The sequence below is a fragment of the Panthera pardus genome, unplaced genomic scaffold (assembly GCF_024362965.1).
Source record: "Panthera pardus isolate Hobbes unplaced genomic scaffold, ASM2436296v1 HiC_scaffold_27, whole genome shotgun sequence".
Lineage (NCBI taxonomy): Eukaryota > Metazoa > Chordata > Mammalia > Carnivora > Felidae > Panthera > Panthera pardus.
The window spans coordinates 73,354,527-73,379,989 of NW_026526843.1; the positions used below are offsets into that span (position 1 = coordinate 73,354,527).

General features: G+C 46.0%; 1 protein-coding gene across 5 annotated transcripts; it reads left to right on the plus strand.

The window, feature by feature from the left end:
* The first annotated feature begins 114 nt into the window (after nt 1-114).
* On the plus strand, nt 115-25,381 carry LAS1L (LAS1 like ribosome biogenesis factor). 5 transcript variants are annotated; one of them, XM_019439344.2, is made up of 14 exons: nt 121-471; nt 1,215-1,340; nt 2,330-2,399; nt 3,177-3,258; nt 4,093-4,377; nt 4,670-4,716; nt 5,553-5,662; nt 7,409-7,494; nt 7,852-7,902; nt 8,209-8,415; nt 8,762-8,909; nt 14,080-14,573; nt 17,389-17,539; nt 19,119-25,381. In XM_019439344.2, the coding sequence occupies exons 1-14, from the start codon at nt 281-283 to the stop codon at nt 19,249-19,251; spliced, it is 2,181 nt and encodes a 726-aa protein (XP_019294889.2). In that variant the 5' UTR covers nt 121-280; the 3' UTR covers nt 19,252-25,381. The 5 variants fall into 5 exon arrangements, with proteins under 5 accessions (XP_019294894.2, XP_019294893.2, XP_019294889.2 ...); XM_019439347.2 differs by having other exon boundaries at nt 4,093-4,281; XM_019439349.2 differs by lacking the exon at nt 17,389-17,539 and having other exon boundaries at nt 115-471; nt 19,119-19,250.
* Nucleotides 25,382-25,463: the final 82 nt, after the last annotated feature.

Genomic DNA, 25,463 nt, shown 5'->3' on the forward strand with positions numbered 1-25,463 from the left:
GAACACTTCCGGCTGGCGAGGCTGTGCCCCCAATTTGTGGTGAGGTTGGCTCCAGCCCTCGTGTTACGATTTGCCACGTTAACTCTGGAAGGCGGGCTTGCGTCTGGGTCACGCTTTTCCATTGGCTGCTGGCAGGGCGGTGGTTTGGAGCGAGGGTAGCACGTTGAACTGAAAGCCACTCGGTCCAGTACAAGGCCTGCAGTCCGGTGGGAATCTGGGGGCCTGCAGGCCAGTGTCCGGTGGGAATCCGGGGGCCTGGACAGGTGTGGGTCCTTAGGGGATGGATCGCGTGTGGAGTGCGTGGTGCGGGAAGTGCGTCAAAGAGAAAGGGTCGTCACCACTTTGGGCCCAGCGCATCGTGGTCGCCTGGCTCAGTAGGGCCGAGTGGGATCAGGTGATGGTATATCTGTTCTGTGACGACCATAAATTGCAGCGGTACGCCCTGAACCGCATCACCGTGTGGAGAAGCAGGTAAGGATGCAGGCTCAGCCCTCTTGCATGCTGGTGGAGCCTCAACTCTTCTTTGTAGGATTCTTATAAAGGCCCTATTCTGCAATCTTCTCCTAAATGTCTAACGTCCTTATGAGTGGTTTGGGCGTTGCCCCTTTCCCAAGAGCCTGGGGGAAAGTCAAGCAGCCAAGTTTTGGTACTAATCCTGTTTGCAGAAAGAAAGAAAGGGAGTGTGCCTCAGCCACCTCTTCTTAAATCTAGCTTTAACCCTTACCTTCTTCCATCTTGGGGATGGTGCTGTAGGGACCAGCGTTGCTGAGCCAGGGTTTAAGGAGTAGGTTAACAATCTAGGGTGTATTTCTGAGTTGAATTGAGCTGGGGTGGGGGTGCTTGCTAACAAAACCACGTTTGAATGGGGCGCCTCAGTCCAGTTGGTAAGATTGGGGAGCAAAGGATAAGGTCTTCTCTAACTGAATGAGTTGAAGTTGTAGAGTGAAAGAAAGAGGTATGTCCACATTTAATTTTTGGTTGATTGCCTAGCAGTTAGGTGTCCTTTGTATACCCTAGCCAGCCTCTCATGCGCTGTATACTATTGGATCCTAGGGACATTATCTTCCCCCTTCCCACTTGATTTGTGTCCTGTCATGCACTCTTGAGATAGTTCAGTTATATAATTGGAATAACTTACAGCAACCTAGGTTCTGAGGGGGAGGGTGGATCAGGGTAAGGGACCTTTGTGATGGTGCTGGATTGTGGCCCTTTAGGTTAGGCAACGAACTCCCCCTGGCAGTGGCTTCTACTGCTGACCTGGTACGCTGTAAGCTCATGGATGTAACTGGTGGCTTGGGCACTGATGAACTTAGACTGCTCTATGGCATGGCGTTGGTCAGGTAAGATGTACAGGGGTAGGAGTGGGGGTGGGTAGAGGAATGGGGGTGGGGGTAGCACTTGATAAGCAAAGCTTGGCTTTACGTGCTACCTGAAACAAAAAGCCCCATGTGTCCCTCTTTATGGGTCACGCTGTGGTTTGATTTGACAGCTTTTGGTACACCCTGTCAACACACATTCCTCTTTTTTTTTTTTTTTTTTTTTTTTTTTTTTTCCTGAGAGCCTTCTATCCTCCATTTTTCTTTCCTTCTTTTTCTGGAATGTGGGGTAGGGGTGGTTTAGACCAAGTGATCTCAGTGAGTCTCTTCCAGCTTTGACAATTTAATTTTTTTTCTTACCCTTTACCCAGACGAACTTCTCTGGTTTGATGTCCTTGGCTATGACTTAATGTGGACTTTTCAACCCTTCCCTCATATATACCTAGCACCATCATGTTCCCCTTTTGTCCATGAACACTGAAAGGTTGCTGAGTTGAAGTGGACACATGGGCGGGGAATTCCTGATTTACAAAGTAATTCAGAGTGATTCTAGCTGTTTCATACACATCAGGAAAAAGGCTGCCACTGAATTTTCTCATCTGTTGAAGTCTGTTCATCTCCTGCTATTTCCTTTTTGTGCATTGAGGTCCTCCCTAGTTCTTTTTATCTTATCCATCATTTAGGTGGGCTCCCCATATCATTTGATGTAGATAGTCTTTTGTTTTAGCATTTATAAAATATTATCTAGCATAGTATGTTATATCGTGCCATGAATATTTATCCTAGACTGACCTCTTCAAGGCCAGAGCAGTATCTTATTCATCTGTATGGCTTCAGTACAGGGCAGACATCCCTGTGCTGGCTGATACCAGTCATAAGAACAAGACAGAACAGTTATTGGAAAGGTTGTAGAAATGCAAGGTGTCAGTAACTCAGCAAGGTGTTTTGAAGCCCTACTGGTTTGAGTAAAACAGTTCCTTGGGCTATGCCACTTATTTCTTCCCCAACTCCAGGTTTGTGAATCTCATTTCCGAGAGGAAGACAAAGTTTGTCAAGCTCCCTCTCAAGTTCCTGGCTCAGGAGGTGTGTATGACAAAATTGCCTTACTAAATGGGGCATGGGGTGATGTGGGCATGCAGTCAGACTAGCTCATCCCACCACTACCAGCCAAGCCAAGCAAGAACCCCAGAGCCTCAGCCTCCAGCTTGAAAGTAGCAGACTTGCTCCCTTGCTCATAGCTGCTATATTCAGTGGCTTGGCTTTTCCAGCTTGTTTGGAGTAGGCCAGTGAAGCTAAGGCACTGGAATGCTCCACCGGGTGAGGACAAGAAAGAGGTGGCAGTCACAATGCCTGCCTTCTGGGAGCTGGCAGTCTGAGGCAGGAGATAAACCCAACCAAGCAGCATGAAAAGGCCTGACATTCCTGTCCTGAGTGAGTATATGAGGTGTGTAGAGGCCCAGAGGGCAGGCAGGTTCTCAGTCATCAAGAGAACTTCCTGAAAAGGGGTATGGGAGAGAGGGAGGAAGGATAAAGGGTACCCAAGGATTCAGACTAATACAGACAAGGCAGAGGAAGGCTGGAGGTGATTGTTAATGCCCATTCATAGGAATCTCTTTATTGGAAGAGGGTCATTGGTGGTTGGAGGAGGCAGATATCTTTCCTGATTTTCAAGATCATCTACACAGAGTAAAAAGAATAAGGAGACCTTGTTTATAATCTTGGCTCTGCCACTAAGACTGGAACCTCATCAAGACCTCAATTTCTCTGTCAAATGCAGGGAGGCCAGGCTAATTCATCTCTGTGGTCCCTTCCAACTTTAATATTGTCTGATTTCTGTACTCACACCTCTCTCACAATCAGGTAAACATTCCGGATTGGATTGTTGAACTTCGCCATGAGTTGACTCATAAGAAAATGCCCCATATAAATGACTGCCGCAGAGGTGAGACTTAAGGAAGTATATCTATCATAGTTAAGTCCAGGAGCCTGGACTGGGTGGCACTGTGGGGAGAGGGAGAAGGAGGAGGGTCTTTAACTGGTATCAGAGCCAGAACTAGGGAGAGGCAAGTGAAGCACTTGTTTTGGGCACAAACTTTAAGTGGGTGTCAAAAGCTCAGTAATTGAATTAAATAACATTTTAATGTGGAAAAACCCACAATGAACAAAATGTCAAAAAATTAAGTAAAGACAGGATTACCATTACTCATTTTTCCTTTTGCTTCAGACTCCACTATGGCTTGGCAGGATGCTATTCTGATCCTGTTTTGATATCTTGATTACTTTAATTTTTGGCATCCCCTTAAATTTTTTGCCTAAAGAGGGGAATGGAAGGCAGGCTGAGAGGTGTGAGCCATCAAATGTCATGAACCCAGAGGTTCTTTAGACACCCTATCCTAACTGATTCAGCCTAGCCCTGTCATGTTGGGGAAACTGAGATCTAGAAAAGAGAAGAGACTCAGCCAAGGCCATGTAACTAGCTAGTGGGTCTGGGTCCCTATTCTTTCACTTGCCAGCCCTATGTTATTTTTGGCATCCCATCTCTAATACTGGTATTAGTTTCTTCTAGGAAAGTTGCTGGTGAGCATGAGAAAGCAAAGAACAGGGAGATAACCCAGAGCAAGAATGGCTGCTTCTAGATATTTGAGATGTGTGCCTTCTTAGAGTTAAGCCTCTTCCCTGGGGTCTTCCCATAATGCTTATGAGGCTGGGGGCCTGCTAGGAGCTGTTTGCCTATGGCTAGTCATATGACACTTCCTTTCTTCCTCCCCTCGTTTAGGCTGTTATTTTGTTCTGAATTGGCTCCAGAAGACATACTGGTGCCGCCAACTGGAGAATAGCCTGAGAGAAACCTGGGAGTTGGAGGAGGATAGGGAAGAGACAGATGAAGAAGACCAAGAGGAAGATAAAAACATTGTTGTTGATGACATCACAGAACAGAGAACAGAGCCTAAGGATAAGGGGAAAGGTGCAGAACTGGATGTCAGGGTTGATGGAAACAGTGAAAGCAACAAAGAGGTTGATTCACATTGGGAAAAGGCTCTGAGACATAAAGAGCTATATGGTAGGTGTCCTTGGGGGGCAGAGGCAGTATAGAGGGGCTCAAGAGTCTGGAAGACTCAGACTTAGGGTTGACACTGGTTATTTCCCTGGCTTAGCATATCCTCTGGGGTTGTAGTGAGTTTTAGCTTAAAAAAGTTACTGTCACATACCATTTCTCTTGAACCCTGTGAAGTAGGAGAGGCAAGAATTCTAGTTCCAAATTTACAACTCAAGAAATAAGGTGAGAAGGACTCAGAGTCCCATGAGGAACAGAGGGCTGGGCTGCCCTATCTGTTTTCATACTCTGTTTTCAGAAAGAGCCCGAGAACTGCTGGTATTATACGAAGAGGAGCAGTTTAAGGTAAGAAAGCACCCTTGACTTTGTGTATTTTCATTTGCCCCAGCCATTTCTTCCTTCTTGCCAGCTTCCTGAGAGAAGTCCTGAGAAGGAATTTGAAAGAAAAGTGGCAGAGCTTGAGGGAACTTCTCAGAAAGAGAAAGGGGGGAACTAGGAAGGAAACAAGAGAAGCAGAATCCAGTTTGCTGACCCTTCACACCGATGGAAGAGAGCAGATGATGGAAGTTTGTGGATATCTGCCCCACTGGGTGGTAGGGAACAACTGGGCATAGGTGGTTGCATAGTCCTGCAGTACTGCAGCTGATAAGCATATGGCACCCAGGAACTTTCCTAGATCAGGTGAACTTGAGGGTTGCTATTTTAGCAGGAAGGGAGGTAGCTTAGAAACCATTCAGCTTGACCCTTTTCACAGATGAAGGAATTGAAACCACAGATTAGTGAAGGGACTGACCCCAGGTCACATATGTAGTTAGCGATAGAACCAGAATTCGAATCTTGGTCATCTGATTCCCTTTCTTCCATAACCTATTGCTTCCCCTAATTCCTGGGCCCAATTGTCTCTGGCCCCATTCCAACAAAATGCCCCACTGTACATCTCAGTATTGGGGTGTCTGGTGATTGGGAGCCACAGGAAATTCAAGAGGAGGAGGGAGGTGGAAGAAGAAAATAAAGTCTGGCATTTGAAGGTCAGGATAATTTTAATTGTGGGGTCAGTAAGGGAGTTGTGGTCCTACCCCTGAAGGGAGGTACTGAGAGGTCCTATGGGAAGGGATCCTTGAAGGGTGGGAGAGGGTTGCCCGGCTGAACCACCTTTCTCATGGTAACCTCTTTGCTGGCAGGTGCTTGAGAAATTTAGGTATTTACCTCAGGCTGTTAAGGCATGGAACAACCTGTCTCCACCTGTAGAATGCATCCTGGCAGAGCTCAAGGGCATTACATGTGAGAACAGGTGTGTAACTAGATAATTAGGGGCTGCCTACTCTAGCCGCCTCACTGAAATAGGTTTCCATATCCCAGCTTGCCAACCTCTGCTATAAGGAAATCTTAGGGATAATCCTGATCCCCTGTGGGGTGACCTGTGTTCTGCATGACCCCCTTCCCTTGGCCCTCCCAGCTACCAGGTAGAGATTGCCTACTCTGAATCACTAAAATGACCAGAGACAGGAATGTCTGCTGTCATCAGTCCCCTGGCCAGCTTTGTTCCTCTGTGTCAAGTGGCATGTGGAGCTCTGGGCAAGTAGGAAAAGCCTTTCATCTCTTTACCACTTCACTGTCTAGCCTTTGTCCAACTTTGAGGTAAAAGATATGGTGGGCACTGCAGATCTTTTTGAACTGCAATCAGGGAGTATTAATCCCTTGAATAGTTGTGGTTAGGGGAACAAAGGAGAGGCCTTCCCAGGGTCTGGCTCTTTGAAAGAGTAAGTCCTTCCCTGCTTAGTGTGGCCATGAGCCTTCTTTCCCCCCTACCCTCAAAATACTGCTCAGTTCAATCCAGAGCAAACAGTGTCTATCCATTCCTTTCCTACCTGGTTCTTGGCTCTTGCTACCTAAATTCACCTGGAAAGGACTTTGGGGAACCTTCCACTAAGAACCAATGAAAGCATTGCTAGGCCTTCCAAACTAGGAGGAGTTGGAAGAAATCTGGAATGGGACAGAGAGTATTAGAAAGGTTGTATATGTGGTAGGGTGGGCCTGGCTGGGAGCCTGCAGTGCAGGTTGGGATTGCCCTGAGAGTCTTCTTCATTCCCAGGATATTACTAGTTCCAAAGATGTTTTATCAGTGTCTGCCCACCCTAGGTTTCTTGGCACCCTTCAGCACAGGCCACCCAGCAGTTGTGACAACTATTCCTGTACCTCTGTATTGTAATGTCTGCCTGGTTATGCTGAGCAGGCAATTGGCTGGCTGCTTTAAGTGCTCTTCCTGGATACTGACCTGAGGAGGTGGGAGATGGATGGAAGGATATCCCTTTCCACCTCAAGCCTGGTGGAGGGAGGGATCTGAGCATGACAACATGATCTGACAATGCCTCTGGGCATTGAGTCACCTTGGGAACTGATGTTCTACCTCTAGGCCTGGTCAGCTAGGGGACTCTCTCTTGGAGAAACTGCTCGCTCAGGAGAATACAGCTGGCTGTTGTTGGTTTCACTTTTAGCTACACTTTCAACCTCTATAATTTAGTTCTAGGTTCTTGAGGTCCCTGAGATTAAGGATTATGTTTACTCCAGCAACTGAGTCCCCAAAGTTTCTGCTTCTAGGATCTGAAAGAGGGCAACCATGTAGAAGAGGAAGGATAAGAGATTGGAGGACTGTCAAGAGAAACAAAAAGACTGAGTAGTAGCTAAAGTCTAAAAGCCCTTGACTCTGTGACCTTAGGCATTTAACTCTCTGTGGGCCTGGGACTTTTCTCCATCTGTGTTTTCAGGCTTGTTCAGCTGCTACTGCCCTCATTATGGGCATTAGATCAGCATGTGCTTGGTAAATGTTTGTTCAGAATCCACTGATCCCAGTCTCTGACCCATCCTCTGTCCCAGAAGGCTGAGGCATGAGATCCAACTGTCAGTTACCTTTGCTTCCCGCTTCCCCCCATGCTGCTTTGCCCACCTGAGTCAGAGGCATAAGGTGCCTTGGGAGTGGGTGGGGGGTAGAAGAGGGTCTTCTCTCTGCTTAGTTGGCTTAATTGTCATCTTGCTTCAGGGAGGCTGTGTTGGATGCTTTTCTGGATGATGGCTTTCTTATCCCCACATTTGAACAGTTGGCAGCTTTGCAGATAGACTATGAAGGTATGGTCCTGGGGACTTACTTCAGTCTTAGAGTACTGTGTTTACTGGTGGCTGGGTGGCCCAGAACTGGAAGGCAAAGGCTGTTTCCTGCCATTCCATAGCCTCTGGAAGCCTGTCTCAGATGAGCAGGACAAGTAGCCCCACTGGTACTCAGTTTCTGGGCTACTCTTAGGTGGTCTGGAATTAGGTGGGGTGGATGGGATGGGATGGGATGGGATGGGATGGGATGGGATGGGATAAGTCTTAATGTTATTATTGTGCTATGTTAATTGTGATTTAGTCGCTTGCTAGTGAGCTAGAACAGCAGAACTGGAAGGGCCTTGTGAGGTCATCTAGTTCAACATCCTCATGTTACAGATGGGCAGACTGAGGTCCAGAGAGGGGAAGGTACTGACCCAAAGTTACACAGTGAGTTATTGACAAAGCTGAAGCTAGAACCAGAGCTTTTTTTAAATACTCTGTTTTAAATCAGTTGGTTGCCAGATACTAACTGGTTTCTCTCCTTGCTGTTCTGCTCTTCTCTTTCTGTTCTCTGGTGGCAACTCTGTTGTTGGTGGGCCCCCCTCCTCCCTCTCTCTCTTCCCCTTCCTCTACACCTTCTCTCTCCCTCTCATTTTCTTCTTTCTTCCCTGCCTTTTTCCCTCTCCTCCTTCCCGGTCTCCCATCGGCCCCTGCCTCCCCTTTCCTTATCAACCTATATCCCTCACAAACCAGAGAACATGGACTTGAGTGACATCCTGGTGCCAAAGCCGTTTTCTCAATTCTGGCAGCCCCTGCTCAGGGGTCTGCATTCCCAGACCTTCACGCAGGCCCTGCTAGAGAGGATGTTCTCCGAGCTGCCAACCTTGGGGGACAGTGGGATCCGGCCCACCTACATCCTCAGATGGACCATTGAACTGATTGTGGCTAACACCAAGACTGGTGAGAGAGTCTGGCCCTAGTCTCAGGGCCTAACACAGCCCAGGCAGGAGCATCTGCCATTGTTCTCAGCTCTCAGCTGAATAGCACCAGGCTGACACATTTCTTGTTAAAGGTTTAGGCTTGCCCAGGAGGGCACCACAATAGCAGTGGACAAATCTTGTAGCTTTTTTTTCTCAGGGCCAACTAAACTCGGTCTGGGACACAAGGGCCTAAATGCTTGAGCAATTGGGAGGAATAGAGTGGGGAGTCAGGGGAATAGGGAGGGACAGAGCCAAGCTTTTAAAAGTACAAGGTTGGGTGGGGGGCTTACTTTTTCCTTCTCCTCAAACCCTCTCTTCTCTGTCAGGACGGAATGCCCGCCGATTTTCTGCAAGCCAGTGGGAAGCAAGAAGGAGCTGGAGGCTATTCAACTGCTCTGCCTCCCTTGACTGGCCCCGGGTGGTTGAGTCCTGCTTGGGCTCACCTTGCTGGGCTAGCTCCCAACTCCTTCAGCTGTAAGTGTCTTGAATTCCATCTGGTAAGAGGGTGAGGCCCTGGCCTCAGGGCCACACAGCCCTAGGGTGGCAGAGTTGGACTGGGCTCTTGCAAAAGACTCTGAATCCCATTCCCCTCCTACTAACAGGTGGGAGATCTGAGTCCCAGATAGGGGAGAGGCATGGTATTCTTGCCTAAGGTCACACAGCTTAAGACCTGGCTGAACTGAGTCCAGTATGAGAGTGAATGAGATAATCTATGCCCCCTTCCACCCCAGAGTGCTTAGCACAGTGGCCTGTACAGAGTAAGTGCACAATAAATGGTAGCTGCTGTTTATTACTGAACCCAGTCTTCTGACTCTGAGCCCAGTGCTGTTCTCCTTTGTTATGCCTCTCATTTGTGTGCCTTTCATAGGTGCTCACTGATTTTCAGTGGCTTCCTATTGCCATCCTCTAGGCTTCTTAGCCTGACATTCAAACATCTTTCAGATTCTGTCCCAACCTATCATGGTAACCATACCTCCTGTATTCCCCTTTACCCAGTCTACCCTGGGTGCTGTAGTCAAACTGAATATTGCACTGGTTCCTGTAAATACCTGTGGTTGTCTCCCTTTCCTTTTCTCTTTCATATTCTGACCCTGAGCCACTTCCCTCATATTCATGGAAGCCTTTAGCACACAATTATCTTCTTGCTTTCTGGAGCAATATCTGTTTCATTTGAGTGTCTCATCTGATACTCTTCAGCTCTTCAACTCTAGTGACCTTCATTTTCCACTACACTCAGCAACCCATTTCCATCATTCAGAGCTCCTCTGCCTCTGAAACCTGACATCCCAACATTCTTCTCAGTGACCATAACCTCTTGACCTACATTTTCTCATCCTTGCATCCCATGATGTTAGCCCTTTGCCTGCATCGAGACCTCCATTCCTCCATTTCCTCTCTCCTTCAACCTTGCTTCCCCTCCATCCTATCTTTTGTTCATTGCTTCAACCACTCATGATCAGGACCCTCTGCTCTGCCCATCCTTTGGTGTATCTGACTTGCAAACCCCTGAGCTGGGATTGATATGACCCACTCTGCTTCCCCTATTCCTCAGCCTGGGTAGCTGAGCTCTGCTGGAAAAAACCACATATCACTGTGGATTGATGCCATTACAGCAGTATGATTTTTAATCTCAGGCAGGCCTCAGTTCAGCTTGCCTGAACTGTTCTCTTTTACTTGTTGTCTGCCCACTTTCTCTCCCATTTCCCCACTTTTCTAAACCCTTACCACTGACCTCAAGCCCCTCCCCCTCTCCCATTTCACCCTAGCTTCCTCAAGCACAGGAAAACATCCAGGAAGGCCCCCTCAACCTGAGGTCCAGTCCTCGTGAACTAATCTGCGGCTACATTCAACCATCTTGCTAATCTTGGGATGAGGTGGCTTTGTCCCATCTCAAAGCCTGCTCTTCCATCTATGCCCTGGAGCCACCTCTGCCAGCGTCTCTGGGCCCTTACCCCTGCCTCTCCTTTGCTCTAGTCACTCTTAATTTTCAACCTATGAACATGCCTCGGTTTTTTTTTTTTTTCATCTTAAAACAGTAGTAACACAAGGAAAATCTCCTTTGACCCTGCATCCTTGTGTTGGGTTATTACCAGCTTATCACTCCTTCCTTCCCCCATTAAAACATCTCAAAAGAGTAGTCTATACTCAATAGTCTTGATTTCCTCACTACCCTCTTATTCCTCAACCTGCTATAATTTGACATTTACTCCCAAAACTGCTTAGACCTCCAAATTACCAAATCCAGTGAACTCTTGTCTGTTGCTGCATTATGGCTATTTACCACTCCCTTCTTAAAATGCCTGTGCTGTTTTCCTAGTTCCTATAAAGTACCAAGGCCCAAATCTCTTTATCTAGTCCTGGCCTTACCCCCAAGATCCACCCTCCTATATTTGACTGTGTGTCAGACATGTCCCCGTGGATAGCCCACAGACCAAAAGAGAATTGGTTATTTTATTCCCATCCCAATCCTGAAGTAATCCTCTTCTTCTCCCTATCTTCACTATATATGCTGTCATGCTGACTTCAAAATCTGAGATTTTGTGTTACCATCTCTACTTACCATAGTGTTTCCTTCCCTTTATCAGACTTAAGCTTTTCAAAGGTAAGGGCTCTGTATTAGCCATCTGTGCCCTAACACACCATATAGATCCAGGTCCTAAATAGGCCTCAGTAAACATTCTTGAACTAAACTATACTCTGCTGTCTCATTGACGGCAGTGCTGTCTTTGGTGGGAGCTAACTCTGTGCCTGGGGACTAATTGAAGTGGGAGTCTGGATGCCAAGACCCTCTTAGTCCCCTGATCCCTCCATTGAGTGAGCAAGTCTTTCTTGAAACCTGATGGCATTGGTACAGTGGTAGCTTACAAGAAAAAAAATGTGGCTTTATAGAGAATGTCAGCCAGGACAAGACCTCCAGGAGATGGAACTGAACCAAACAGCTAAATTGACAGATGTGTGTGCTCTAAAGAGAAGTGATATGGATGGGTGGGACACTGGGAGGAGAACCAAAAAAGTTTGGAGGGTTCAAGAAAGCATGACAGTGAGGGCATTTGAGAAATTCCAACAGGAAAAAGAATAAACAAAGTTTCAAAGTCTAGAAAGACCATGTGAATGTAATGGGGGGAGGAAATGAAAAGAGCAGCATGCAGAGGTTTGGATAGGTGGCCTTTAAGGTACTTTCCAATCCTAAGTGCCTGCAGAGTGGAAGCTGCTGGTCTTGGAGAAGTCTGGACCACAGAGATCTTCTCCCAATCCAAGCATACCAGAGGGATGCGACACATACCAACAGTAACTGCGACTTACTTGGGTATGACTCCTTGTGCACAGATTCTGCGTTTCCAAGATAATCAGTGAATCTAGTCCTAATCACCCAATACACAGATTGAGACACAGGATTACCCTAGCTATTATGCTACAAGTCAGTGGTAAGTCTGCAAGTCAGAGCTGGGACCAGAATCCAGATATCCTGTCCTTACTCCTGTCTCTTTCTACAATGAATGTTCCATTAGATTGCACAATTGCAAAAGTATGTATTAGTAGGCACATACAGAACTTGGCTTTGTTTTCCTGAGAGGAAAAAAATAAAAGATACCACTGGCAAATAACTGTCAGACATGGTGCTGTGCTTTTTGTAGAAGTAATATCATGTGACACAACAGTCTTCTTATTTGGTAAAAAAGACATTGAGACGCTGAGGAGTGAAGTAACTTATCCAAAAGTGACACAGTTTGTTGATGGTGGGACAGAGTCCAAAATCTGCATTCTTTCTACAACCTGACCTATGACCAGGCAAACCTGAGGAGAGAGATGCATTTTAAGATTGATATCACCCCTACACTTCAGTGGTTAGACTAGACAGCTTGAGATAGCATGTGGGTAATGATAAACAGTGGTGATACAGCATCTTGCCAATATCAAGTGCCTGGGAATATTCATTATTAATCATACTAATGGACCACAGTGAGTTTCTCTCTGGCTTTTCATCCAAAAATGCTGGAAACTTTTTAAAGTTTTTATTTTTATTTTCTTGGAGACAGAGCAAGAGCGTGAGCACAAGTGGGGGAGGGGCAGAGAGAGAGGGGGATAGAGGATCTGAAGTGGGCTCTGTGTGCAAAGCAGAGAGCCTGATGTGGGGCTCAAACCCATGAACCGCGAGATCATGACCTGAGCCAAAAGCAGATACTTAACCCACTGAGCCACCAAGGTGCCCCAAGGCTGGAAACTTTTTAAGAACTTCTCCCCGCCAGCTGATATCACTTCAGTTTGAGCCAGTGTCCTCTTGGAGTAATGAAATTAGCCATGCAGAAAGGGTGTCCCAGTAGAGTCACTAGTCCCCAGCCCTACCCCCAGTGACCAGAGATCATATGTGATCAAATAGCCTGCTAAGCATATGACAACCTCCATGAATGACCCACAGTTCACAAACTAAATACCCCTAGAAGGAAACTATTTGTCCACTCCATCCATGCCTTCAGCAGTGACCAGGTGCCTGGTTCTATATGAGGCTGTACAAGGGATGTTGATCCTCTTCCTCCCCAGGAGCTCTCCTTCCTTTTGGCTCTGTGTCTGTTGGTGCACACTATCATCATCTTTAACTCCCCTTTGCCCAACTCCTACCATCCGGCCACCAAACCCTACTCTGTCTTTCATGGCTTCTCTCCTCATCTCCATAGTCAGTGCCCTAGGTCAACCCTCACTCGCTCCCTGGTCTCCCTGTCCTCAGGCTTCCCCATCTAGTCTATCTTCCACATGGCCATCCTCTACACAGGCACCATGGTGATCTTCAGAGGTGGAGCCATCAGCTGTGCATAGAGTCATCAGGTGACCCCCTGTGCCCAACATGCACATTTAACCTTTGCAGTCTTCTTTTTCTCCCACAGCTCCCCAGCACAGCCCTTCCCCTGGAGCAAAGCTACTCCCACTACGTGTACCCAGTACAGTGTGCTCACTTTTGTCTCTGTATAAAGCCCTCCCTTGATCTTTCCTGCCCTCCTTGTGCTTTCTGCCTCTCTTCAGCTATTGTAGTGCCCAAGGTCTGCAGTGCTCATGTGGCCTCCCCACCCCACATCTTGCTTTGTCTTGTCAACCACTGACTTTTTTTCTTTTCCTCCATTCCAGGTTGGGCTGTAGTTGTTCCTGAAAAGGGATCAAATTTTGTATTCCATGTATAAGTTGCTCAGCACACTTCCAGGCATATCTTTGAAGCTCAGGACAAATTGCTCAGCTAAGCCATTGGAAGAGAGGGATCTGCCATTCCCATGTCCAGCCCTGTGGGTCTACTGCCTAGTTTGTGTATTTACACAGCATTTAGTACAGACTAATAGCTATCATTTATTACATGCCCACTCACTGTGTGCTAGGCACTATGCCAGGCATTCTATGTGAAATATCTTATTTATTCTTCCCAACAACCCTATAAGTCAAGTGCCATCCTCATTTTACTGAGGATTGAAGTGAGCGACAGAGATGAATCACAGAGCTTGTTCAGGGTCCCTGGGCCCTTTCTGTTTTTGTATGTTCTTCTGCACTGCCTTTCAGAGCTAGGTCTGGAAACTCAAGAGACCAACTTCAAACCAGGTAGTATTGGAGTATAAAGTGACTTGAGATTTTGAATCTTTCTTACCCCACCCCTCCCTTTGCTCAGTGTCTTCAAAGCCATGGGACAGGTCCTTCCAGATGAGGAGCAGGAGAAGCTGCTGCGCATCTGTTCCATTTACACCCAGAGTGGAGAAAACAGCCTAGTACAGGAGGGCTCAGAGGCCTCCCCCATTGGGAAGTCTCCATATACACTGGACAGCCTGTATTGGAGCCTCAAACCAGCTGGTTCCAGCTTTGGATCTGAAGAACCCCAGCAGCAGGAGGAGCAGGGCAGCCTTAATGATCTCCAGAAAAATGAAGAGGAGAAAGAGGTATTGGAAAATCAGGTGGAGGAGGAGGAAGAGGAAAACGATGACCAGAAGTGGGATGAGGAGGAGGATGAAGATGATGATGATGAAGAGGAGGAGGAGGAGGAGGAGGAGGAGGAGAGAATGGAGGTGGAGCCTTTCTCTACTGAGGAGTCTTCCACTGCTGAGAATTCCAGGCTCCTGGCCCAGAAAACAGGAGCTTTACAGGGCTCTGCATGGCAAATTAGCTCTGGTAAGAAGCCTGGTACCCACTTTCTCTCACACCAATCTTCCTTCTCTGGCTGGCTCTTGAGGCTTCCCTCCACCCTAGAGGAGATGGAAAATAGCAGAAGTTAGCCAGTATGAGGCAGGTCTGGGAGGCAGCCTGGTGTGTGGGTGGCACCTGGCTTTCTTCCCCTTGAGGACAGTATATAAGCTTCCAGGCCCTAAGAGCTATCATGCTACTGGATGCTTCATGCAGAGAACACATTCAGAGGGGATAGTGTGGGTGTGGGCACTGAGCAGCAGAACACAGAGGAGAAAGTGAGAGATGGGTGGATATATATGATTCTGCATTTGTTTTTTGTATGCAGTGATCCAGGAGCAGGTAAACAAATAATGCTTCCTATTTATATGTGAATGTGTATGGACACATGAGGGCTGGGTGGTGATGAGACAGAATTTTGCTGTGTATATGAGAAGGAAAACAGGTATTAAGTTAGAGGAAGTGGAAAGGAAAGCAGAAGAGTGAAAATAAGGAGTGGTGTGGCTTTGGGGTGAGCATACAAGTTAATGGGACAAAGCCTAGAGGGGGAAAGAAAGAATTAGGTGATAAGAAAGTGGGGGTGTATGAATCTGTTCCTGCTAATGGATGTGTTTTGAGTGCCTTTGTTTAGGTTAGGGGATAGGAACCTTGAGGCAGGGAGACCCTGAAGGAAAGAACATTTTGGTGTATATGTGTGTGTGGGCATGTGTATATGTATATACCGTGGAGGCAGGGGTAGATGCAGGGCAGTCAGTATGATGGAACCTGAAAGAGGGAAGGAAAACAGCTGGGACTGGGTGTGGCATAGGGTAGGCATGTTAGGGAACAATAGGGAGAGATGGGGAAGACAGTGAAGGAACTTAGGGGGAAAGGTGGAGCCTTTGCTCTTATGTGGACATGTGTGGAAGGTCTGGGGCATAAAGGCACTGAGTGCTAGGGGTAGGGGAACATGTTTACATCTGTTTACCTGCCTGAACATGCTGCATATAGAAAGGCATGGTGGCAGAGAACTCCTTAGTACAAGGAGGGCCGTGTTTGGGATCTTTGTAAATATTGAATGGGAGGGGCATTGACATAGGCAGAATTGTATGAGTATGTGAGAAAGAGTAGGGACTGTGAAGTCATTGTGAAGTGGATGCTATGAATCTGTGCATAGATGTACACATGGTCATGTATGTTTTTGGAAGAAGAGGCAGGGTCACTGAGACCTAAGTGAGACAGAAGGTATCTCTGTGAGGGAGGGGTATCTCTGCAATGAGAGGTAGGGGTATAAAGGTGTGAGAACAGGCAGTGAGATAACCATCCAGAGGTAGCCTGTGTGTGTCTGTGTTGTCACTGAGGGACATGTACACAGATGTCAGGCTAGAGAGGCAGGGGCCATGATGTAGACAGGGTTGGGGATGCTGCTGATGGGGAGGGGAGGGAAGATGGTCGGGTCAGTGACAGACATGGAGAAAGTGGTCCCTGTGTGCGAAGGCATCTTTGTATTTATAGGGCAACACAGGGCATTAAGATAGGCACAACTTCCTTCCTGGAAAAGAGTCAGGGTGTGTGGTTCTGTGGATAACATAAAAACCTAGTCCAGAATGCCAGGGCATTATTACAGAGAACTTTTAGGGTACCAAGGAGATGCAGAAGGCCTGAAATTGGACCCACTTGGAGGAGCTCATGAAGGCTTTGCTTGAAAACACTGGATGCACCATTGTAAGGGTGGGGATGAGGCTTTACTATAATACTATGTAGAGGGTGTTTAAGTGGTAGGACAGAGGGGGTCGGTTGTGCCTGATATGGTTTGTTCTAAAGTGGAATTTCTTTGGGGTGGTAGGGGAGTGGTTTATGAAAGTGGAAAGGCAGGATATTAAAGTCTTTTATTCTCCCTCTTTCCATTGCTGCTTCTGTGTGGGCATACACATATTTGGGAATATAGAGACATTAAGATTTCTGGCTTGTATTCCTGTGAATGAGAGGTGTAGGAGGCAGAGTGAAACTGGGAGCACTCATTGAATGGAGGGTCAGTCTATATGCCTAAGTGTGTATACTTAGATGGCAGTGGGGAGTGGGATATGCAATAAGACACCCCTTCCCTAGGTAAGGGATGTTCTGTGTGTGTATATCTGGGGGCAGTAAGACCTTGCAAAGGGGCAGGGGGAGTATAATACCTCTGAGAGAGAGTACACTCTGAGGTGGGGTGTGTGTGTGTGTGTGTGTGTGTATCTATCTAAATGCAAGGCCACTAAGAAATGATGTGGCATTCAGACACGTTGGGGGTGGGGATTGTGTGTAGATGTGCAGGAAATCTAGGCCTTTCACATACTCTTGAGGTATCTGGGTTTGGGGATGAGGTGTGGGAATTCTGGAGTATCCAGACTCTCCAGAATATATGTGTGTACAGAGCAGGTGAGAAGTTGAGGCAGTGATACAGCTAGGTCTGAAGAAGTTGTTCTTGTCTATGTCTATGTTGGGGACATATCTGGGGAGGTGGGAGAACAAATATGTTTTTAGTTGTGTGCATGGCACGTGTGGACTTGGGAGTGGGTTGTGGTGGCATGTGTGGGTATGTGTGAACACATAGAGGGGATAAGGGCAATGAAGAGTGAATAGCCTAGTATGGAAGGGGTGGGGAGTGTGAAGGTAGAGAGGAGCTCATGAGAAATGATGCAGACAGGAGTGAGGCTGGACATGCACAGAAATCCCATGCTGAGAGGCTAATTGAAATGGGTGGGTAGACCGTGTAGTTAGGCCTGTACACCACTCTGAGAACTATCTAATCAACCCACTTTTACTTCCTCCCTTGGCTTCACAGAAGATGTACGATGGGATACCTTTCCCTTAGGCCTAATGCCAGGTCAGACTGAGGACCCAGCAGAGCTTATGCTGGAAAATTATGACACCATGTATCTTTTGGACCAGCCTGTGCTAGAGCAGCGGCTGGAACCCCCAACATGCAAGACTGGGTGAGTGCCACTGGCAGCAGGAATTCTTATCCCTTTCTCTGCCTCCTGCAGGAGGGAGGGAGGGAGGAAGGGAGAGACACAAAGCAAGATGGGTGGGGAAGGTAGCTTCCCCCAGTCAGGGCCTAAGTGAGTGTTGGATAAGCTCCAGTCCCTGGCTGGGCATTTGCCAGGACTCCCAGTCCCTAGTTGGTGGTGGGGGGCGAGGTTGGTGGTGGTATTGAGGTAGCCTCACAGAGCTGGCTTGGCACCCATCTCAGATTGCATCCAGTTTGTGTGTGTGTGTGTGTGTGTGTGTGTGTGTGTGTGTGTGTGTCTGCTGGTAACAGACAGAGGGCTTGTACATTCTGGAATGCGGGGCCATTGTGACTGGGAGAATCCTATGAGCACCAGAGAGAGACCTCTGTGGGTCTTCCCCTGTGCTGCCTGCCCACTCCCTGGGAAATGAGCCCCTCTTCCTCTGGACATTCAGGGAGAGAGCTATAGAACCCAGGGGCCGCAGCAACAGGCCAGGGCCAAGGCAGTGCTATGGACTCTCTGTCCTAGGCCAGGGGACAGCAGGCCTCTTAGAGAGGAGATGAGGCAGCTGGGAAAACCAGAGAGTCTATAGTTGGGAGTGGGGCCCACGTGTCTGAAAGACCTCCTCTCCCCTTGAATAATGCTGGCTTGATGAGCACCATGGTATCAAGTGTGGGTAGGTAGAGCTGTTAATTCCAAAAGGAAGGGGAGTGGGCCCAGCTCCCATACCTCCTGTAGTAGGGAGGCTTCCTCTGCTGGAGCAAGTATGCCACCCCAGCTGCACCCCTGACTTGACTGTGTGGCCTTGAGAAAGTCCCTTTTCATCTCTGGGCCTCAGTTCCCCTATCTGTAAGATGGTAGACGATGGGCTGGGATGGGACTAGATCATCTCTGAGGGTTTCAGCTGCAGTAGTGTAACCATGGATCTGCCTGAGGGGAGGATGATGGCTTTGCTTTCAGCTGTCACCCTCATCTACCTGGAAGGACCTTTGATCTGCAGGAAGCAGGGGAATTGAGTGTTCTGAGCAGCACCAGGGAGGGAGAAGGCAGTCCTCTCCCTAGAGTAACCTTGCAGTCCTGGGATGGGATCTGGGCCTAGCTCTGTAGCCCAGTCCTGGCCTTGGATGCCTTAACCAGCTATTGGACGTGGGAGGGATCCAGCTCAGGGTACTCTGGGCCCCCAAGATGTAGGGCCTTGGAAAAAGACCTGTTAAGGTGGCCACTTTCAATATCTTCCTGGGGTGGGGTGGTTACAGGTCCTCCCTCCTACCTCAACTGAAATAGTTCTGCTTTGATCTGGTTTATATACTGGGACTCTGAATAAAGTTTCATTTGAAAAGTTCTACTCCTTCCCTCCATCTCAATTGAGATGGCAATTGGGAAGGCAAAACTATCCCTGGGGCCATCTGAAATAGTTTTTCAGATTTGTTCCATACTCTTCTTTGTAAAACTAGGCAGGAGGGTGGGTCCTTTCCATAGACACACATGCATCAAATACCCTTAGCCCTTCTAGAGCCTAAAGCTGCCTCCTTCCCTGACTGACCCCTCCCCCCTCTCTCCACAGCACCCTTGGCTTGAGCTGTGGCATGGGCAGTGACAACTGCAGCAACAGTAGCAACGGCAGCAGCAACTTGGAGGGCCTTCTCTGGAGCCAGGGCCAGCTGCATGGACTCAAAACTGGCCTACAGCTCTTCTGATACCCATTCTGGTGCAAAGTGTTTATTCAGTCCTGCTGGCGCAACAACCCATTCATTCCCTGCCCCTTTTGTCCCTCACTCCTGCCCTTCTTGTCCCCTTGCTCTTCCCCCAGTGCACTTGATGCTCCATGAAACAACCTGGAAGACAGTCCATATCAGCCGTATCAGCTCAACTTTCCATCAGAGTGGAATTTTGACTGTTTTGTTTTTTTTTTTTAATTTTGTTTTGAAAAACAATAAAAAATAAACAGTTTTGATATTTGTTAGATGAGGGGATGTGTGCTGGGGCAAACCAGTGTAGTTCTCCCTTTATTCTAGGGGGCGGCAGAGAATGTGGGATCATAACAGGACTTTAAGCAGAAGCTTGGTCCTTTTGCCCCTTGGGCCCACTACCCCAGTCATTTTCACAACCAGGCCCCACTCATACTTTCTTCCTGATTCAAATCATTTTAATTTCTGTGACCTGTAGCATGGGGCCAGCTTACTTAGAAGCATTAGGCCCCATAAGAGAAGCATTGGTGTCTATAGAGCCCAGCCAGCATCAGGCGAATCTGCTCAGAACCTCCCTGACAGTGGGAAGATCCAGGCCTTCCTGATGCTACCTAGGAGGCTTCTGGTTCATTTCCTTGCTTACCCTCACTGGGCACTAAACAGCAAATGAAAGCCAAAGAAAATCCTTTGTTATTTTTCCATTCCTTTGGCCAAGAAAGATAGAGTGGACTTTACTATAGTAGGCATTGGAGACAGAGAATATCTTATGGAGTGACCCAGAGCTCCTTCTCTGAGGTCACCCAATTCCCTCAGACACTCGAGTGCCTACACTGTGTCGGCTCTGAGCTGCTAAGACACTGGGATGAATAAATCATGTTCACATCCCTCAGAGCCCTCTGCCTGTGAGAAAAGACAAAAGTTGCCAATTATAACCTGATGTTCTGCTAAGTGCCCTAAGGGAGCTCTGGTGTGCCACAAGTTCTTTGTTTTTTTTTTTTTTTTTTAGGGTGGAGGTTGAGGTAAAGTCTGGCTATGGTATTATCAATTCTGGGGAGAGTGATAGCTGAGCAAGAGAGTGTGCATCTCTCTGGGGCCAAGTTGGGCCCAGACAAGGGGAAGCAAGGGACAGATCTAGGCAACATTTCAGACAAGAAGCTGGCCCAAGGGGTAGCTTGGAGCTAAGGAATGATGAAAAAAGGAGAGGGCTTATGCTGTGAAAATTCCAAGGAGGAATTTAGTGGAAATGTTATGCCAGAGCACTGTCAAATGTTAACTTGAGGTAGGATCCCTGTGAAGTCCCCAACATCTCTTAAAGGGTATCCAGAATATCTTTGTGGGTATGTGTATATAATCATTTTTCTAGAACTGGCCCACAGATCTAATAAGATTATCAAAGGGTCCATCAGTCCAACAGCCCAACAGCCCAACAGGGTTAAGATTTCCTATCTTTTGTAGACCCAAGCATTAGGATTGGGTGGAGCAGTCTCCTGCACTGGTTAACACAAAGTCAGTTTACCTCCAAATCTTCCCACCCCTGCCACAATGGTAAATGCTGTCTTTCAGCATTGTGGAATGTCAGAGCTGAAGGATCCCAGAGCATCTAAGCCACATATAGCCAAGAGATTTATGAACATGTACTCTATGATGTAGCTCAGCACCTGCTCCATGTGGAGATGGGTGTTGCAAACTTGTGGTTACCCTCTACCACTTCTCTGGAGCTGCCTGGATTTCATATATTATGTATGTATTGGTATTGTATGTAAGATAATTTTTGCCAAAAATTTGGAAATCATGCTGGTCTAACACCTAATTTTATGCATTGAGACACAGAGGCTGACAAAAAGAAAGGATTTGTCCAAGGGCACAAAACAAGTTAATAGTATATAGATCCAAGTTTTTTACAACATCAGCATTATCTGGGTAATTGTTAGAAATGCAAATTATTGAACCCCATTACTGACCTGAATCAGAAAGGTTAAGGGTGGGCAGAAATCTGGTTTAACAATCACCACATGATTCTGATGCATGCTGAAGTTTGAGATCACTGGAATAGAAAGCAAAAAAAATCTGCCTAAAGACCTGGGTTCCAGGGAATTCCACCACTCATGGGAGCAACCTTGGGTAACTTATGCCAGCTTCTTCATCTGTAGGAGGGTAATATTTACCTCACAGGTTTGTTGTAAGGATCAGAAAAAAGGTAATAGATATGAAATTGCTCTTTAAAGTGTACCATGCTTTGTATGTGTGAGCCATGTGGGTTCATGCCAGGATTAGTGGACCTCGAACCCAGGACTCAGGTCTGTATAACTTAGGACAAAGTGATTTCCCCTGGCTTTCAAAGACTGACCTAAAGATGAGAAACAGATTATATGAGCTCATTTCTAGTTCAGGTCCAGAGTCAAAGCCCATTATTTGCTGGAGTCCTGAAACCTAGGATTTGTGAAGCCAGGTCTCTGGGAAGGGCTGCTTTAGACGATAGGGTCAGAGGTTGAGTCAGGTGAGGGAAAGGGGTAAGGGAGGACCAGCCAGGAAGCAAGTGCTCTTGGACCTTTTCTTTCTGACTAGAGATCAGAGATGGATTAGAAAAAGGCTTTGGACTGTACACATTTAACTGGGGAACAAGGGAAGGAAATGTAGATTATACTGTTAATTCAACAACAGTAATTGAGAGTCACCCCTTCTGATAATTTATCGGTGATGAAGAACACAGTTTCTGTTTCTAAAGAACTGCCTTATTTGTAGAGGAGTCTGCATGCCAACATAATTAGAAAAATAACAAGTGATAAGATAGAGGGATTGTTCAAGATCCCACTGGATAAGCACTAACAATGCTTGATGGAGGAGGTGGGACAGCTTAATAGAGGAGGTAACATTATCAGTGAGTCTTCAAAGGCAAATCAGAGTAGAAGTAAGGTAAAAATTTGGAAGGGATAAGAAAGAGTATGGCGTGTTGGGGCACCAGTGAAGAGTCCAGGATAATTGGAACATGATAGGTCCTGAGGCCAGAGAGGTGAGCTAGAGAAGGAAATGGTCAAACTAGTTATTTCCCACCTATTACTAGGGAGAGGCATTGGATACTGAATTGCCACTTCTTGGAATTCTACCACTCCCCAAACACTCAGGCTGCCACTGCTCTCCAAGAAAGTCTTAATTTATTAACATATTCTGTAAGTGTGCCTCATTTCCTCACATGAGTGCAAGTTCTAGAAGACAGGAACTGTACTCCTCCTCTGTCCTTCCCTAGCCCAGTATAGACCAGGTCGCTATTTGGTTCTAAAAACTTAATACGTGTATGCCTGAGAAATGTGAAAGGAGGCAGGAAAAAGACAAGGAGAGATGAACACTCTTAGTCCCAAAAAGATGATAAAAGAAATATTCTCAGATTTATGAATAGCCCCTTCGAAAGGCTTAGGCTGGGCTCTCCTGCAGCAACTGTGGTCATCTCTGCCTTTAGAATGGGACTGGCCTGGATTGTGCATGGGGTAAGGAGGTTGGGGTGAGGGTAGGAAACTCCTAAAAAGCCTGAGGGAAGAGCAGACACCACTGTAATAAAGGGCTCATTGGCCTGGGAGCAATGAAGCCTGTGGTTCCAGTAGTGGCTTTGTGATTAACTCCCTGTTCAGTCTTAGTCAAATCTCTTCAGTTCTTGCAGCCTCAGTTCCCACACCTATAACTTGATGGAGTTGATGCAGCTGAGCATTCCACCTGTGACTTCTCTGTAACGTATAGGGTGCCAGGCTGCTTCTAGCTCTGATATGTTAACTCATGTCCAACAGAGTATTTTTGTGGCCCTGAGAATATTCAGAGGAGAAACTAAGCCTGGGCCCTGAGGCCTCCACTTAGTTCTGACCCATGAGTGGAGGCCTGGCCCCAGTCCAGCCCTGTGGGAAACACAAGATGATTAACACTTGGAGCTGTGTTACTATACAAAGATAGAAGAAGGCATATGCTTATTGTGATAAAATTCAGATGAACTCATTCAGAGAGATCCCTCTCCTTACAGCTTATCTCAAGATGCAAGTTCCAAGGACAGAATTTTTTTTGTAGTTTCAAGTTTTTATTTAAATTCCCTAAGGATAGAAATTTAAGTTTAGAAGTGAACTAGAGTGTGTATAGGTAGGTGTAATATGGCTTTTGTTGTTGATGTTCTTAAAGAAACACAGGCATTAGTAGTTAGTAGACAAATAGTTTATGCAGAAAATAAGTGTGGTTACAGTTCATTGTTGTCAATGATACAGCATTTTCAATCATGATTATAGGTGAAACAAATTAAAACCTCGTTAAGGAGTATAGCACATTCATGCTAGTGAGAACATTGCAAAGCATTGCACCTGCATTACAGGGGTAGACAAAACTGGGGACAGGATATATTTCCACTCAACTCTGGTTGGCTTTGTGTATTTTGTCATTGAGACTTACATTATGTTTGGGTCAAACAAAAAACCCAAAGAGGTTTTATAAAAGTTTACAACCATTAAACAGTATTGTTTAATCCCACAAATGGATAAAGCAAAGTACTATAGCTCAGTGATATACAAACCAGGACTAGAAATAGTCAATCTGCCTATGTATATAGCTAGCTACAATATGATAGACATTGAATATGCTAAGTCTTTTCAAAGGCATCGACTACTTTAGGCAAGCCGTTTCCCAAAATGAACTGGTTTGGTTTCCATTGAGAACTAACTGTAGTGCCACTTCAGTTTAAGACTATGCCCTCCTCAGTGTTAGACCTGAGGAGAAGAAAATTAGGGGAAGGCAGAGAAGGGTTAGGAGGAAACCTGAGCAGGGCTCTTTGGATAGCTTAACATTATTTTCCCTGTGCAGTGTCAGACCTGGTTCACAGAGTAAAAGTGTATTGAAATTGTTTGCCCTCAAAAAGGGCATTTGTACAAAGTCCCACACTTACAGCATAGATAGAACAGTAACTAACTGCCTCTCAAAATGAACTCTTCTGTGTTAGAAGAAAGCTCAGTGCCAAAGGTTAATGGTTATCAATGTTTGAATTACCATATAAAGATAATTTGTTTTAAAATAGAAAAAAAATGGGTTTTCAAAGTGTTCTGAAAACTAGCAGTGTGTGTGTGTACTTTATATTTATAGTATTAGAGGGAAAGTTTTATAGACCCTTTGCATAAGGTATCTGTCATTCTCCCTTCCATACCTTGTACTTTAAGATAGAGTGCAATGGCTGTAATGTTACCTTTGAAAAGGCTCTGGTGCCTGGATTGACCATACCACTCCAGAATCACACTTCTTCAGATTGAAATAAAAATGACAACAAAATTACAAAAAAAGAATCACAAAATTTACAAAATCTAAGGTTTGAACAGGCACCAACTTGCTAGGAGTTCAGTAACTCAGTGAAAAAACTTAAAAGTACAAAGCACCTCTTGCAAAATACACTGTTCCTTGAAAATCACACAAAACACTGTGTAGTAACCCTGCTCAGTGTTTGGAGGTAAGTATTCTGAAGGACATATGCTTAACCCTAGGAAGGAAGCCTGACTTTATTATCAAGAGAGCTGAGGAAGTTCCAATTCTTCTTTGTATTTGTTGTTTTATAATTAAAGACAAAATGGAAAAGTCAAGAAGTATACAGACCTCGGTATAAAAAAAAGTTCTCTAATAACTTCACTAAAAACCACACTAGATTTATGCATTCAGAATTGTACAGCTCCATTTATAGATTCTTGCAGATTATTCACTAACACACTTTTTACACAAAATCCCTTTTGCAGGGACATATTAAATTTAATAAGCTAAAGAAAACTTATGCAATATAGTGCTTGAAACTGCACACATAATAGCTGTGTGCATAATAATAAAGAAGCCTTGAAAAATTGTCTTTGTCTATAAGCTACTACTTGGAAATCGCTCCCTCGTGACCAGGCTGTTTTCTTGTGACACACAGTGCCACAAACATTATGATGAAAAGTCAGTATCGAACTTAGTTTAATATGAGTTTTGTACATTTGTTTTTATACAATCAGGAAAAAAAGAGATACAATTTGTATCAACAAAATGTCATTTCTGGTTATTTGAGGCATTGCTTTTAGCCACTTTGGTTCATAAACATTTTATGAGAAAAATGACAATTGCTTTTGGAAAATAAAAAGTACATACACTGCCTTAAGTATTTCCTGTGTTGAGAGAAGGTTACAATGTTTTTGAGTACTAAACATGAACATGTTCAAGATAAATTGCAGCTGACAAGATTA